Source organism: Herpailurus yagouaroundi, unplaced genomic scaffold (genome assembly GCF_014898765.1).
Source record: "Herpailurus yagouaroundi ecotype Mexico unplaced genomic scaffold, PumYag 218, whole genome shotgun sequence".
Lineage (NCBI taxonomy): Eukaryota > Metazoa > Chordata > Mammalia > Carnivora > Felidae > Herpailurus > Herpailurus yagouaroundi.
Window position 1 is genome coordinate 6603269 of NW_024412449.1, and position 15417 is coordinate 6618685.

The 15417-nt window shown below is 45.2% G+C and overlaps 1 protein-coding gene across 10 annotated transcripts in view; it reads right to left on the reverse strand.

The window, feature by feature from the left end:
* The window catches only part of PPFIBP2 (PPFIB scaffold protein 2), a 151106-nt gene that overhangs the window by 69534 nt on the left and 66155 nt on the right, over positions 1 to 15417 (reverse strand). For 8 of the 10 annotated variants that reach the window (XM_040456984.1, XM_040456987.1, XM_040456986.1 and 5 more), the window contains one exon: positions 1244 to 1336. The exons of the other annotated variants lie outside the window; for them this stretch is intronic. In XM_040456984.1, the coding sequence (XP_040312918.1) occupies positions 1244 to 1336 (93 nt within the window). The remainder of the gene's footprint in view (positions 1 to 1243; positions 1337 to 15417) is intronic. 10 annotated transcript variants of the gene reach the window in all.

A 15417-nucleotide genomic window follows, 5' to 3' on the forward strand; every position in this document is an offset into this window, starting at 1 on the left:
GGGGCAGAGAACAAAGGGGAACAGAGGATCTGAAGCAAGCTCTGTGCTGATAGCAGAGAGCCTGATGCAGGGCTTGAACTCATGAACGAACCATGAGATCACGACCTGAGTCGAAGTCAGATGCTTAACCGGGTGAGCCACCCAGGTACCCCTCAAATATTTTTTTAATTAACAAATTAACGGGAAAAAAAGATATAAATTATATAATTGCACATTTGGCCCAAGCTTATTTAAAATAGGGACAGGGAAAAAAAGAAAAGGCTAGGGAAAAAAGGCCAAAATGTTAAACTCCCTTTTTGACTTCCAAAATTCCTAAAATAATCATTCATTACTCTTACATTCATAAGATGAATAAGATGAAATAGAAGGAAAAAAAGCCAAATAGCCTCTTAATTCCAGTGCTCTAAGCTAAAGCCCACAGTGGAGGGTTCTAGAACCCTACCCTGCCCCCTCTCCCAAAACACTACCAGCCCTGTCTACCACGCTTCAAGATTTTGAAGGAGCCAGGACTGGAATATGTCCTTTCTGATCCTCCAAATCATCAATCACAGTGCCTGATACATACCAGGCACTGAACAAATGCTTGATTTATGCGTTTGAGAGTGAACACAGCAAAGAGCCCCTATCACAACAAAAGGCCTCATGTAAGAATGCTCAACTTCATGTCCTGCCAAGGAACAGGAGTTTTCAGAACTGAAATGTTCCTTTGACTATCTTTCTCCATAACAAGTTTTGGAGTTCCTTTCTTTGAGGCAAGAAAGTCATCAAAGGCTCATTAGCCCATGTTACCAGCTCCAGGGGATTTGGCCTCAAAGTGATCAGTCTAGATCCAGCTCCAGACGATTTGGGCCTGATCCTGTCAGCATCCAACCTTACATCCATATTACTCACGGCTGTTTCATTAGAGACATGAGGACACATCTTATCTCCCTTAGAAGATTCCTGGGCTCCTAGAGGACAGGGCCTCATTCATCAGCCTGGCCACAGAGCTTCCAGTGTACAGGCTCAGTAGTACAAGGATGAGTAAAGGAACACATTCACGGCCCGAAAGCCAGTCCAGCGTTTCACTGTGGCCTCAGTGACTTTCTGCTTTGTTTCAGGAAGAGTCTATTTAAAAAACATACACTTCAGGAGCAGGATAAATCCAACAGGGAAAAAAAACCTCTTGTACTTCCCTTCCACTTAGGGCACTTACAGAGGCGGAGGTAACAGGATAAGCCGTTTCCCATGAAAAAGGACCCACCTGTAAAATGAGGGACTCCTTATCTCCTTCTAGACGTGCCAAGCGTTCCTGGTACGTTTCATTACTAGCAGCACCGTGGTGATTCACCTGGGACTAAAAAGGGGGTGGGGGGGAAAGAATTACACTTAAAAGGTTGGGAAAACATCTTACCAACTTTAAAACGAAGTGTGTAATTTGTGAGGACAGCACATGCTGGTTGCATGTGCAAAACCACCCACCTAAACAGGAAGCCACAGGATTTCAAAACTACTACGAGGAGGACCATTGAAAGGTGCGCCTTGAAAGCTGGCAAAATCATCCCCCCACCCCGATGACCTCACCCTTGGCCAGGAAGGCCTGAATGGAACTCCAGACCCAGTGGTGCTTGACTTGACTGGGCGTGTTGGGTCTGGTTTAGGTGGAGGCACAGCCTGCCAGACGCACCAACAGCAATGAGGCTACTCTTTGAGGAGGCCGGGGAGCTGGTACCATTCACCAAGGAGCTATGTGGGAACAAGTTCCGCACAGATCTCGGTCTCTCCTAACTCTCACACCAGAGTTCTCCAGACCCAAGGCACACCTCACAGCATGGAGGCCCATCCTGAGCACCACAGGGAGCACAGAGGATGGGGGACGCCAGCCACAAGGCCCTTCATCCACTCACACATGCCTTCCAGGAGTGGCTAATCCCTCCCCTCCAGAAGGGCTCTAGCAGGCCAGGCTGGCACGCTGCATGTTTACTTCTCTCGGTTCTCACACTACAGGGGAAGATGAAACATCCCAAGAAGACCCCAAATGATAGCCAGAGGGACCTCAAAGGACTAACAGGAAACAGAGAGATCCAGAAACCAGAAAACAGCATAAAGGGAGAAGAAATAAAATGGCAGATGGGAGGCAGAGTTCATAAAATGCTCTGAGCAAGAGACAGGAGGCTTCAGTCACTTTTTGGGTGTATCTGACCTGGTTATAGGCAGGGAAGAGGGAGAGAGGTGGCTGCTAATGTGACTGAGCTGGCCCAATGCCACCAATACTCCCTTCCTCCATGCTTAAAGGAAGACCGAAACCTAGAGGCCCAGGGTAGGCCATTCAGGGGCTTGGCAGCCTGAAAAAGCAGGTCTGATTGCTAAATGGGGAAGTGACAATCATCAGAATCTGGGCTAGTCTGGAAGAGTAAATGCTCTGAGGCTTATGAGGCAGTCTCCTCATTCCAGAGGCAAGTCAGGGTTTGCAAAGGAGTGGGTCAGAGAGGAACCCAGGCCGAGAGGTGGGCCCCTTCTCCTGAGCCCATTTCCCCACATTCCAACCTTCAGAATGGGCTGGCCAACCCCAGGCTAGCCAGGCCTGCAGCACCCGCCTCGGCACCACTGCCTTTCACTCCAGCCTCTCTCCAGTGTGCATCTTGTTCACGGTTGTGGAAGCTCTTTCATACCAGAGACAAAGGGCCTTAACAATCACAAACGACTTCTTTGTGTTCATGGCAGTTTATTGTTGCTACATTAATTCTGGTCCTCATATGGTCAAACTCTGACTAGTACACAAGGATATAATTATAACCGAAGTATTCTCAGAACCTAAAACGAGAGGAAAATAATTCTTAACAGCAGGTCAAATGCTTCTCTGTCAAATAACTCACATGATGGTGATTTTCAGGGAATAGCGAGAAAAGGACCCAGGCACCCAAGGGAAGCTGTGCACGTCTGATCCCACTACCAAAGTCGACACACGTATAGGGCCACCCACCCCTGGTAGCTACCATTTCTCCGGCAGGAGGTGAAGGAGAGAAGACCAAAGGGAAGACCGCAGCAAGCCACCACACCACTGTGCCTAAGTAGGACCCATACAATCACCCAGAGGCACAGCTATTTTTACTACCTGGCCAAAAAGCAAGTTGATGCCATAAGTTCAGTTAATACCCAAAATGCACGCCACAGAGTCTATAACAGATGACAGAAGTAGATTAAAAAACAAACAAACAAACAAAACAAAAAACGAATCTGGATCCACTCTAGCAGCCGAAGGAAAAAGACGAATATGGTAAATAAAGTCAAACTGGGAGAAACAGAACTATTCCTACAGAATGGAGAAACTTTCAGATTTTCAGAGACTCTATGCAATGGGATAAACATCCCAATATCCATGATGATATCCTCATAGTAAACAGAGCCCAGGAGAACTCACTGCTTTGCTATGATACCCTCTAAATAGATCAAAGGTTAAGGGATCATATAGGCTAAAGGCCAAAGCAATTCAATGGAGAACCAATGCAATGTGGCCCAAGCAAAGGACAGCAGATCTATAGCAAGCACTTATATAGTACTAGACATGAGCCAGGTGCTATTGACAGTACTTTACATGCCTTAACTCTTTTAATACTTCCCATAATCCTGTAAGATGAATATTATTTTGATTCCATTTTGCAAACGAAGGAACTGAGGCACCAAATGTATGAACGAGGCATACATGGATATTTTGCCTAACTGACTACGTGGGAAATTAATTTTCTGTTGTAAGTTAATTAAAGAGATCAAGTACAAATTTTGTTTTAGATATTGAGACTGTATGAAATTTCACTTAAAATAAGTTTTAAAACACTATCTGAACCTAAATGTCCATTAATAAAGGAGTGGCTAGAAAAACTACGGCTCATCCGTATTGTGGACAATTTGTGGCATTTCAGAGCGTGAGGTAGGTATTTATGAACCATCACAAAAATATCAGATATCTTGGAGAGTGAAAATAGCAAGATCCAACGAATCATACAGTGTGGTATTAGAAAACAGTACTACACAGCTCCAAGGGTATATGGCAGATGTATGAAAATAAATAGACCAAGTGTCTGGAAGGCTACACAACTCAGAACAGTGCTGTCTCCTGGGGATGTGTTTGGGCTACAGAAAGCTGGGGATGGGAGGTTCGGTCAAGGTGGGATTTTACTTCATCCATAAACATTTTTGTAAGAAGCTCAAATATTTTCTTGAATAGTTAAAATACATTTTAAGATCTAGGAACACTGAGTACCAACAACAGTGGTTTCTGGTACTTGCTTCCTCTCATAGCAGCCTTGAGGGGCACACCCTCTCCCCCAGCAGTCACACTGGTCCACGTGATGGTAATCCTCATGGCAGAAAGGCACCTCCCTTGTCTCAAATCGTGGTTCTAGAGTAATAGAGCATCTTCCTATCTTGTTCAGTCTACCAAAATCACTTCTGCTCTCTAGCAAGCTTTCAAGAAATATTAAACAGCAGTGAGATGGAGATAACATCCCAGACAGAAGTCTGCAGTATCACCATTCTTTGCTTTTCCTGACATACAGAGCCAGGTCTTCACAATATAGAAAAGATTGAGATCTTGAAAACTGCAGCACCTTAGAAAGGCACAGACCAGGATAAAACACCATCTCCACTTGAAGAGCCTGAAAAGCATCTGAGAACAGAACCAAGAAGAGGATTATTTTAGAACTATTTTGTTGAATGCCAATATTCATCAGCCGAAGGTGAGGGTTTCATTACAGCATAAAAGACATGTGGTTATGAAAATGTCATTCCGATTATTCAGAAACATGTTCAAAGAGAGATGGGGAGCGCCTGGGTGGCTCAGTTGGTTGAGTGTCTGACTCTTGATTTCAGCTCAGGTGGTGATCTCGTGGTTCGTGAGATTGAGCTCACGTCAGGCTCTGCACTGAGTATGGAGCCTGCTTGAGATTCTCTCTCACTCCCTCAGTCCCAACCTCACTCTTACTCTCCACTCTTTCAAAATAAACAAAACAAAAAAAAGAAGAAGAAGAATTAGGACACAGTTCTGTCTTGTCCTACTTTAAAAAGAGTTTGTAGGAGCGCCTGGGTGGCGCAGTCAGTTGAGCGTCCGACTTCAGCCAGGTCACAATCTTGCGGTCCGTGAGTTCGAGCCCCACGTCGGGCTCTGGGCTGATGGCTCAGAGCCTGGAGCCTGTTTCCGATTCTGTGTCTCCCTCTCTCTCTGCCCCTCCCCCGTTCATGCTCTGTCTCTCTCTCTCTGTCCCAAAAATAAATAAAACGTTGAAAAAAAAATTAAAAAAAAAAAGAGTTTGTAGGGTGTTGGGGTGGTTCAGTAGGTTAAGCATCTGACTTTGGCTCAGGTCATGATCTTGTGGTTTGTGGGTTTGAGCTGCATTGGGCTCTGTGCTGACAGCTCAGAGCCTGGAGCCTGCTTCAGATTCTGTCTTTTTCTCCTCTCTGCCTTTCCCTCACTCATGCTTGGTTTCTCTCAAAAATGAATAAATCTTAAAAATTAAGAAGAGCTTGTTTAATCAGAGGGTATGCCAGTTTCCCTAATTCTAACAGTGGAATTGCAATAGGAGACTCAGATCAATTTGCAGATCTGGGTCCCTGAGTGACTCAGGTTTGGGTGTCTCTGAAAACTCTTGTCCATGTTCTCTAGGAGGTAAATCAGTGATAGAGTCGCTGCTCAGCTCTCCACACCTGAGGTTGGACTGAGAGACCCATGCTGGCAACCAACCAAGGGAAGACAGTCAAGTCAAATTCTGAAGGGTGCTACATGCTAAATTTCTATTCCTCCACACTCTGGCATGGCAGGGGAATTTAAAGGAGAGTTCTACCCTGTTCTACTCTATCAAGGATGCTCACACTATTGATGAGTAAAAACGAAATATTTCTTATTTATATTCAACTAATGAGGTTAGCCCCTAGGCTAGATCTAAAAGACTGCTGATGTACTACTAGGTGGGATATACATCAATTTGATTTTCTCTTCTGTTTTATTATTTCTACAAATGTGACAGAAGAAAAATGGATCTTCTCATTCAAATTTGCTACAGAGATATTCCTGAATCTATAACTGAGGTTAGTTACCTGGTACATTGTGTGGGACCAAGAGATACTGTGTGGAAGCAAGGTATCTGTGTACTCTATGGAGGTGAAATGGCAAGTACAGATTGACATTTCCATGTCCTCTTGCATCTTGACTGAACGTCACAGTGAAACATGCTCCCTCTCTCGTATCACAGAACTTAACAGAATGGGGAGTTCTTCTTGTATGTATGTTGTCAATAACTGAGTAACTTTAGCCAAGATTATTGAAGCCAAACCATCTTTGCCTTTATCAAGGCATTGCTCTCAAGAGTCTGGGAAATCCATCCTCTAAAAGCCAGAACTCTTGAAGGCAAATATGAAACATAGTCCAGAACTTTCAGATCAAGGACTTCCTGAGGCCTTGGGAGTGATGTTACTGTGAGTCCTCAGGAACAGAGAAAACACAGCACTTTGACTCTGGCAGGTTATGGATCTATTTTTAGAAGACCCCAAATGCTATTACTTCTAGGGCTGGGCAAGCATAGTATAGAGCTCTAACAATCAACAGTCTAAGGTGGGGCTATTTCCTAAGCCATTATGAAGTGGAAAAGAGAGGCTTTAGGATGATTTAGCAGCCATGTGGGTGTTCTATGGTTGGGGGTCATGGAGTTGATCATAAAAGTTAATCAGTCTCAGTGATTAGGAGGGCAGGGAGAGGCGGGAGGGAGGACTGTGTGTGTCTAGGAAGGAGAGCACTGACCAGACAAGATTCCAGCATGGATAGTTTCTACATAAAAGGAAGTTTGTGCCAAACAAGGACACTAGTCTAATCTAGACTGAGTCCTGCCTCCACCTCTCCCAAAGGTTGGTGAATAAGCCACTTACTCTTAGTAAGTTCCTCATGCACAGAGAGCTGAATACCAACAGACCCAAGAAATAAAATAGGCTTTCCATATCTTGGGGGTCACTGCATTTTAATTAGGGATGAGATTATCTGGGGACATTTAGAGCCCCCAAAAGAAACTTATTAGTTATAAAAAACAAAAAACAAAACAAACCAAAAAAACCCTCCAGACTAGTCAATTTCCCTCTTGTTTTCTTGTTCAGGGGGGAATAAAAGATGAATACAGAGAATTCTTCTGAACCCTGGAATCTACTGTCTGTCTAGAATAGGCTGGGCCATTGCCTTTACTGTAACCACATGGCACGGGTGAGGGCTGCCACCTTCTTAGAGATATTCTCACCCCTCCCAGCCACCTGATCTAAAGCATGGATGGTTGAATCCTTTTAAACTGAAAATTTAAACTTGGGAATAGAAAATGGTAGTGGTTGTGCTAGAAGGTTCTTACGTTTGTTAGTAGCCATGTCCTCATTCTGTGGAAGCAGCTGGTTTGCAGTAGAAGTCAACAAAGAAACCAACATGCATGGAAACACAAATAAAAGCCAAGAAAGAGACTGGTGGCATTCTCATCTCAGATTCACGTGGTCTCAAGGCAGTGAGATTTCTGCCCTTCCTGTTGGTTCCCTCTTAACCTGCACTGGGTTCAAACTCAGTTTCTGTTGCTTGCACCCGACAGCCCAGTCTCATGCATTTGTCTCAAAAGGTGCTAAATCAATTGACCAAAATCTACTCCTTTGAAAACAAGAAAGAATTCCTGTGTTTTGGATAGAATACTAAGTTACAAAGAAATTCTGCCTACTGCTGATTTCCTTGAATGGGCAGTTGAGGAAAAAATGGTCAGTTCTGAGCCAACTATATAGTTAATACCAGGATCATTAGCGAAAGCCAGTGTGGCACAGAGTATGTCTGTGGGATGCACTGGGATAAAAATGGCACTCAGTCTCCTTCATGTGTGAAATGGAAGACTTCCTATCTACCATCTGTTGGCCTCCATTAGTTCGCATGTAGAGAAAGAAGGTTAAGGCAGGAGATAATACAAGATGTGATAGACCCATGGGTATCAACTGGTGTGTGTGTGTGGGGGGGGGGTAGTAAAAATAAATTAAAACACAACAATAAATAGGAAGGTAAAGTAGAGCTAAAAGATGTAAGGGTGAATGGGAAACGAATAAATAATGGGTAATAAGAACATGAAAACACCTAACTGCCATTTAAGAAGTTATATTGAGGGGCGCCTGGGTGGCGCAGTCGGTTAAGCGTCCGACTTCAGCCAGGTCACGATCTCGCGGTCCGTGAGTTCGAGCCCCGCGTCAGGCTCTGGGCTGATGGCTCAGAGCCTGGAGCCTGTTTCCGATTCTGTGTCTCCCTCTCTCTCTGCCCCTCCCCCGTTCATGCTCTGTGTCTCTCTGTCCCAAAAATAAATAAACGTTGAAAAAAAAATTAAAAAAAAAAAAAAGAAGTTATATTGAAAGACTGACATGTCTGTACATGCTATACAAATGTGAGGTCTGGGAGCTGGGGGGCCAAGAGCTGGGGTACCTACACCCACCCTTTGCCCATCTGGAATTCAAGGCAGGGGATCCCTGGAGACTTTGTTGTGGGCTTCCATATGCATGTGCAGAATTCCTATAGCCTCCTCCTACACAGGCATGACGTCTGCAAAATGACAGCTACGAATGTCTAGGAGGCAGGGCTGTACTAACCATGTGTACTCTTAGGTAAGTCATCTCATTTCAGGTTTTCCTATCCTTTAAATGGAAAAAATTATACCTCACAGAGCAATGTAGAGGGTCGGTTAGGTCATTAAGCCTCAAAATCTACAGGAATAAAGGCACAGAATGTTCTTTATAGAGGGATGCTCTAATATTTCCTAATACAAACAGCTTTTGAATGAAGGTGGAAATATGGAAATCATTTAAACGGCTTTGTTTAAGCTAAAAGACCAAAGTACGGTTACAAGCAGTTCATCCCTTGTACTGACAGTTTTAATTAATTCATTCTTTTTGTTCAAGAGAACAAAAAGGCAATGTTTCTGATTAGGACACCTATGAAGTATCTGTAAAGATCTGTACAAACAGCCCAAGGGAACAATAACCAAAATATATTCAGGCTATAAAGAAAGAAAGAAAAAAAAAAAAAAAGCCCAAGTGACAACATAGAACTCACTGCTATCTAAGAGCTCTGGAATCATACTTGTGGTGTGTATGTGTCACTTTTCCATCGTCCCTGAAAAGATGCCCATGCTTTGAGTCAGATCTACAGGACCACAAGTTTTTCTTCCTTGTGAGCATTTTACTACATACTGTAAGTAATATGTACTACATACATTACAAAGGAGCACAATGAGAATTTCAATAGCTGATAATCACCATCATAAAAACTTGAATTTTTATTTCTGTTCCAATCTGGAAGTCAGGTCCAATTTAAGTTAAACATGAGCATTCTAGCCAAATCACCCCTGGCAGCTTCCCCAGAGCCATCACCCTCTGACTCTAGTGGCTGGTTAGATTCCATGATGCTTGCTCACTCTTGGCTGGCCCCTCCATTGTAGCTTGGCAAAGGAAGAGCCATGTTATGTCTCTGCAGAGGTCTGGAGAAGAGTGCTTGATGCCAAGGCCAGGAGCCATGCAGAATCCCCAGGAGGACTCTTTCTCCTCCTGGCCAGATTCTACCAAAACGGCATGCCCTTTGCATATGGTATGGTCCACTCTCAGGAATGCTGGGTAGGCCACTTGTACAGTATTCCCCTGACTGGTACAGGCTAGAAGACCTCCTGTCAGCACCTCACTTCTCTGAACATGGGGAAAGGGCTGGTTCCAGAACAGTCAAGTGGGGCAGACAAGAGGTCACATGGGGGTATCATGGGGCATGCAGGCATGGAGTGTGGGGAAATCCTAAGGCTGTATAGTGTGACAGCTCTAGCCATCACGGTGTTATTCAGAGCCAACAGCTACTTCTCAGAGCTGCTGCCTTGGGCTCCAAAATACATCTGCCCCCCATGTTTTGATACCAAGATCTGCAGTCTTCACAAGGTAAAGTCACATTTCCTTCAGTGCTTCTAATAAGCTGTGAATTCCAGTCCCCTCAGGATCCTGGCCACATTTCAAATACTGTCCCAACTGGTCAGATCATTTTATATGATGGCCTCTTGCTTGTAAATACATGAAGATTTTGAACAACATACTGGATAAGGCTCTCCCTTCATTAGTCATTAGGAATGTGAGATGACGTGTTTTTAGCTGAATAAGAAAACAAGGGAAAATGTGTAGTATTTCCAGGCTGCATAGTCAAGAGGATTTTATCAAATCCAGAAAACCAATTTTAAGTGAGTCATAGCTGCCAGGCATAGAAGAGAGGTCAGAGTCACTCAGGCCAGACTTCAAGCTCAGAAGTACCACTCACATACCAAACTTTTTAGAAACTTGAAAAATGTAGACCTTAAAAATAAGCGGACCAAAAAAAAATAAAAAGTGGGTCATGAGGCAATACTCAATTCCTGTTACATAGTTCAGGTTACCTATCACCAAGGGAACCAAGCAGTAGGAGTGTAGGTGGGTGCTTCTAAATAGGAAAGTCTCCCTAGATTTTTTTGGTTAGGGAGTTAAAGGTTTTCTGTCAGTTATTATAAAACCAACTGTTCCCAGGACCAGTTCCACCTTTTCTAGGCAAAGAATAGTCAAGCCAGTTTACAATCTTTGGCACAGAGTTAAAGAAGTTTCTTCCAGATGCATTAGGAGTAGAGTGCAATCAGCTTCTTGACTACTTGGAGTCCAACAAGAGAAATCCTATCCTGACCTTGACCTCTTTAGGCCTTCCACCTCCTGGTTTCAATTATATCTGAGAGGAGGATAAATGTTGCTGGTAGAGGTGTCACTGTCAAGTGATCTAAATGCCCACCTTCAAGGGAAAGTAAAGCAAAGTTCATAAATAGCAAACAGGTTTGTCGACTAAAGTTCATGTAATCACACATTCTTTCTTCACTTATCTATTCAATGACTCAAATATTCCTGAATACCTACTAGGTGCCACACTGTGCTAAACAAATGATTCATTCCCTGCCCTCAGAGAGCTTTGTAGTCTGACAGGGAGAAGTGATAAATATGGTCATAGAATAAGCCAGCAGCGGTGGTACAAGAGAGGGACGAATGGATTATACCCTCAAGGGAGAAGACAGGCTTTAGAGTGGAGTCACTGCTTGAATGAGCTTGGAAAGCTATGAAGGAACTCCCCCAGGAAAATGGGAGAGCAGAATCTCTGGAAAGTTTTCCTAATAAAGACTACCCATAAAGCCATGACCATCAACTACCCTTCAGACACTCTGGTTTCCCCCAGACTAACACAGAAAACAAAAGATATGGTGAAGACCATCTACCTATAAGCTCCCTAATCAAGGAGTTGGTGTGATGTGCATGATGGCTCCTAAACGATCATCCTAAGGACGATCTGGAGTGAAAGAAATGCATTGGATTTACTAAGATCTTGTTCCAAAAGTGTAGCCTTGGAGAAGCTTGGTCCCCACTACAAGCTCTTGATCAGGTGTCTGGATACAGAAGGGACCGACAGTGTTGGGCTGCAGGAGAAGTGGCATTTGTAAGTGTGCTGGTATCTTGTGAAGGGAGGACATTAAAGCCAGGGGGATAGTACAAACAGGAGGTTCTAGGAGTGGTGCACTTTCCTCATCTTGCCAATACCAACAGACACACTGGCTCATTGTTATTAATAACATTTCAGGGACAGAGGAGTAGCATCAGGTGCTGGGGCTGGGATGGAGAGCGTGCTGTGACTGGAGACATTAGAAGTAAGTGCCCAGTGCTTCTTGGACTGTCTGGACACTCTGAGGAGCCAACAGTCAAATCGGCATGAGAGTAAGATCCATAGGTGGAAAACATGGGATTAGGTGGAAGGCCAGAGTGAGGAGCTGGTTCTCTGGTCACAAGAATCCTGTTAACCCTATGAAATTCTCAAATGGGAATGAATCCTGGGGGAAATGGATACTAAAAGTTGCTAGGGAATCGGAGGCAGTAAGAACATTATAGAAGGAATCTGAGACAAGTCATTCGGGAAAAAGCCAGTGTGCAGTGGGTTTGGAAATGGTCAGGAAAGAGTAGGATGGTAAGTTTTCAGCCCACTGTTTCAAGATTTCTGATGGGGAAAGGCAGACACGTTATCAGGCAGCCTGGAGAAGCAAGTACCGGGTCAAAGACAGTCGTGATTTGTTTTGCTGTAAGAACAGAGGAGAAGCATTTTCTGCCAAGGACATGGACGAGCAGGCAGGGCAGAGAGGAGAGAAGAAACGATCAGAGGCACAAGCGGCTGCGGAACCAGACTAGGTCAGGAGGACAGGATCCCAAGTTAGCCTTGGCCCATGAAACAGAAGTTGAAAATGTTGGCTGTGAACACAGTTACATTTTGTGGTGAAGGGGAGGGAAGGGGAGAAGTTCATCTATGGGTGGCTATTTTTCCCCCAGCGAAGTAGGTGGCGACATCAGTTGAGAGGGGAGAATGCAGGGAGGAGTCTGCGATCCCCAAACACTGCTGCCCACCAGGGAGCTACCAATGGCTGTGCTGCTCTACATGATGCACGAGCTTTTTAGCAAGCAGCAAGCGGCCTCAGTATGATGTCACCTTGTTAAACCCTGCTGGGAAAAAGGCCTGAGGGCCTCTCCAAGAAGCTGACAGACAGGAGTCACAGGTGCCAGATGTCAGAGATGGTAGAATTCCAGCTCTTATGCTGAAGAATAGGATGGTTGGGCATGTTGGGTACATTGACTAAAAACGGGATGGACCTATACAAAATTGCAAACAGCTAGAACCCTTGAGTAACCATACCCACTGTTATCCTCCTCGTGGTCTTGAAAAACTTCTCCACCAGAATCATGGTGGGCATGTGGCTCTGGAGTAACCAAAAGCTGCCAGTTATGGTCCAGATCATCACCACCATAACTAATGCTTATGATGCATTTCCTAAGCACTTTACCTACATCGAATTATTTATCCATATTTTATGGTCAAGGTGATTAAATCCCAGGGAGGTTAAATCAATCATCTAAGGTCACATAGAGCAGAGACGTGAACCCAAGGAGCCGGACCCAGGGTGGGTGTGGTCAGCCAGTAGGAGAGACTTTCACAGAGGCTGCTGCTCACTTCTCTCCCTTGCACTGCAGTCCAACCACAGTGCGAGGCGAGTCAAGGCCTAGAGCTAGGATGCCTGTGTGTCTGTTAATCCTTGGAGCCTGTAGCGCTTCTGGCCCAGGCTACTGGATCAACCATTTGAGAGCCAGAGGACACAGAGTGAAATCTCGCATTAGCAGTTTGAGTTCATCCCATATCCTACTCCAGAACGCAAGCTAACTGCATAGGGGAGCCACGGTAATTCCTTTTCCTTTGTGACTTTGGGCTGGAAGTTGGCTTAAACACTGAAAGTGCTGGAAGCCAGCAGCAGCATGAAGAGGCCGACAGTGGTGGTATTTCTGTTCCTGGGAAAATAAGCTCCACTCAGAGGGCAGTGGGTGGGCCCCATAGACCCTGCCTGGAGCTATTTTTAGAGACTCTTTTCACAACGCTGTGGGTTGGAGCCACTGTTCTCAAAGCAGGGCAGGTGTGAGCTGTTTGTCAGTCAATCAGGAACCAAACAGCTGAGGGGCAGAGGCCCTCTGGATGCTTGTGGCAGGAGATTACCTTGTCCCTGGGCTCTGTTGGAGCTGGAGGAGCAGCTCTGGCCGGCCTTCACTTAGCAGCCATGGCCAAGCTGGCCAGAGCCAGCAGCTGCCGGGGCCTCTGGTTACTCACAGTGAGCCGGGACACAGCCGCCCCTCTTAGGTCTTTGGTTTGAGACCTGGCGTGGAATGCAGAAAGGAGTGGAGAGTCGTAGGAACCAATGGCCTGACATGTGCTGCTAGAAGAGAACCAAACTGGTGCCCCTGTTCCACTTTCGACCCCTGCCCTCTAATTCCTCATAATGGCCAGTAGGAGTTAATGGTTAGTGAAAGTCTCTCCCATGCATGGTACTATGCTAAGCATTCTACAGACATTATCTTACCTGACCCTGTATGTGGCAGGCACTGTATCTTCTTTATTTCATAGAGGAAGAAATGTAGGGCTTGAGGTAATCTCTACCTGAGATCACATAGCCAGTAAGTGTGGCAAAGCCAGATTCCAAACTTCAAACTGCACGTTCTTAATGACGATAGTACACACTATCTCCTCCCCCAAAGGCCACAGAACAACACCCCTTTTCCAAGCCCATGCTTCCCTTCTAGCTCTGTGCCTCCTTGGCCATAGGCATCTCCCTCATCGCCCCCACATTCAAAGCATTGGTCTTGCTCCGAGGCACTGACCTCTTAGACTGGTCAAAGGGTGAAGGCTGTTAGCTTGTACACCAGGCCACACCTCATGCACCTCTCCTAGAGTCACCCCTTCTGCATGGGAAGATGAAGGAGACAGTGTTTCCACTGTCAAAACCCCTGGGCCAAGAGAAACCAGTTCTCCAAGCCACCTTGGCTTGAAGACGAGTGGGAAAAGAGGTGTGTGAGCCAAGCAGATGGAATGTACTAGATACCTATAGTGGAGGAGCCCACTAGAGGGATGGGGCCAGCAAAGGAGTGCTGGAAAAAGGAGAGCCTCAATGGAGTCAAAGTGCGTGGCAATTAGGAGGATGCTGGGCACAAGCTCAGAAGAGGGAGGGAACACACTTGGGAGCTCAGAGTAGATACACATGATGAGACTAAAAAGGTAAGTTGAAGCCGAGTTGCAAAAAGTCTCAAAAGCCAATCAGGCAGGTGAGCCTGGGCTTTCGTTTCCAGACTAACAGCAAGTCCTGGGGGCTTAGGATCAAGGTCACAGCATGAAGGCATTTTTTAAAGGAGATTTAAAAGAGAAGAATCTGGGGCACCTGGGTGGCTCAGTGGGTTGAACGTCCGGCTTCGGCTCAGGTCATGATCTCACAGTCTGAGTTCGAGCCCCACATCGGGCTTTGTTGCTGACAGCTCAGAGCCTGGAGTCTGCTTTGGATTCTGTGTCTCCCTCTCTCTCTGCCCCTCCCTTGCTCATGCTCTGTCTCTGTCTCAAAAATAAATAAAAACATTTTTAAAAATTTAAGAAAAAAAAGAGAAGAATCTGTTTAGGGGGAGAGATAACTCTGATCATGCTGTCTAGGTCATATCCAATACCCTATGCTTTGTTTTTTAATGATCCTTAACACTCTACAAGTGGAAGAAAAATAATCTGTCTTACTAGGAGTCATCCTAGGGGTTTCTGAAGTCCCCTTGTTTGACTTCCAGCTATGCACAGGAGCCAGTGTGCACAGCCTGAGTCTCAGGACAGAAAGGGCTCTCTTACATCGCAGCACATGCAAGATTAGTTCCTCTACAGACAAAACTTCTGCACGAGGTGTGCAGTTATATCCACTGAGACATTGAACATCACAGCTGGAAGACCTCCTGGTTAAAAAGCTTCATTTTGGATACAGAAAAAACAGACTAAGGGATGAGAAGCGTGCTTCTCACCTA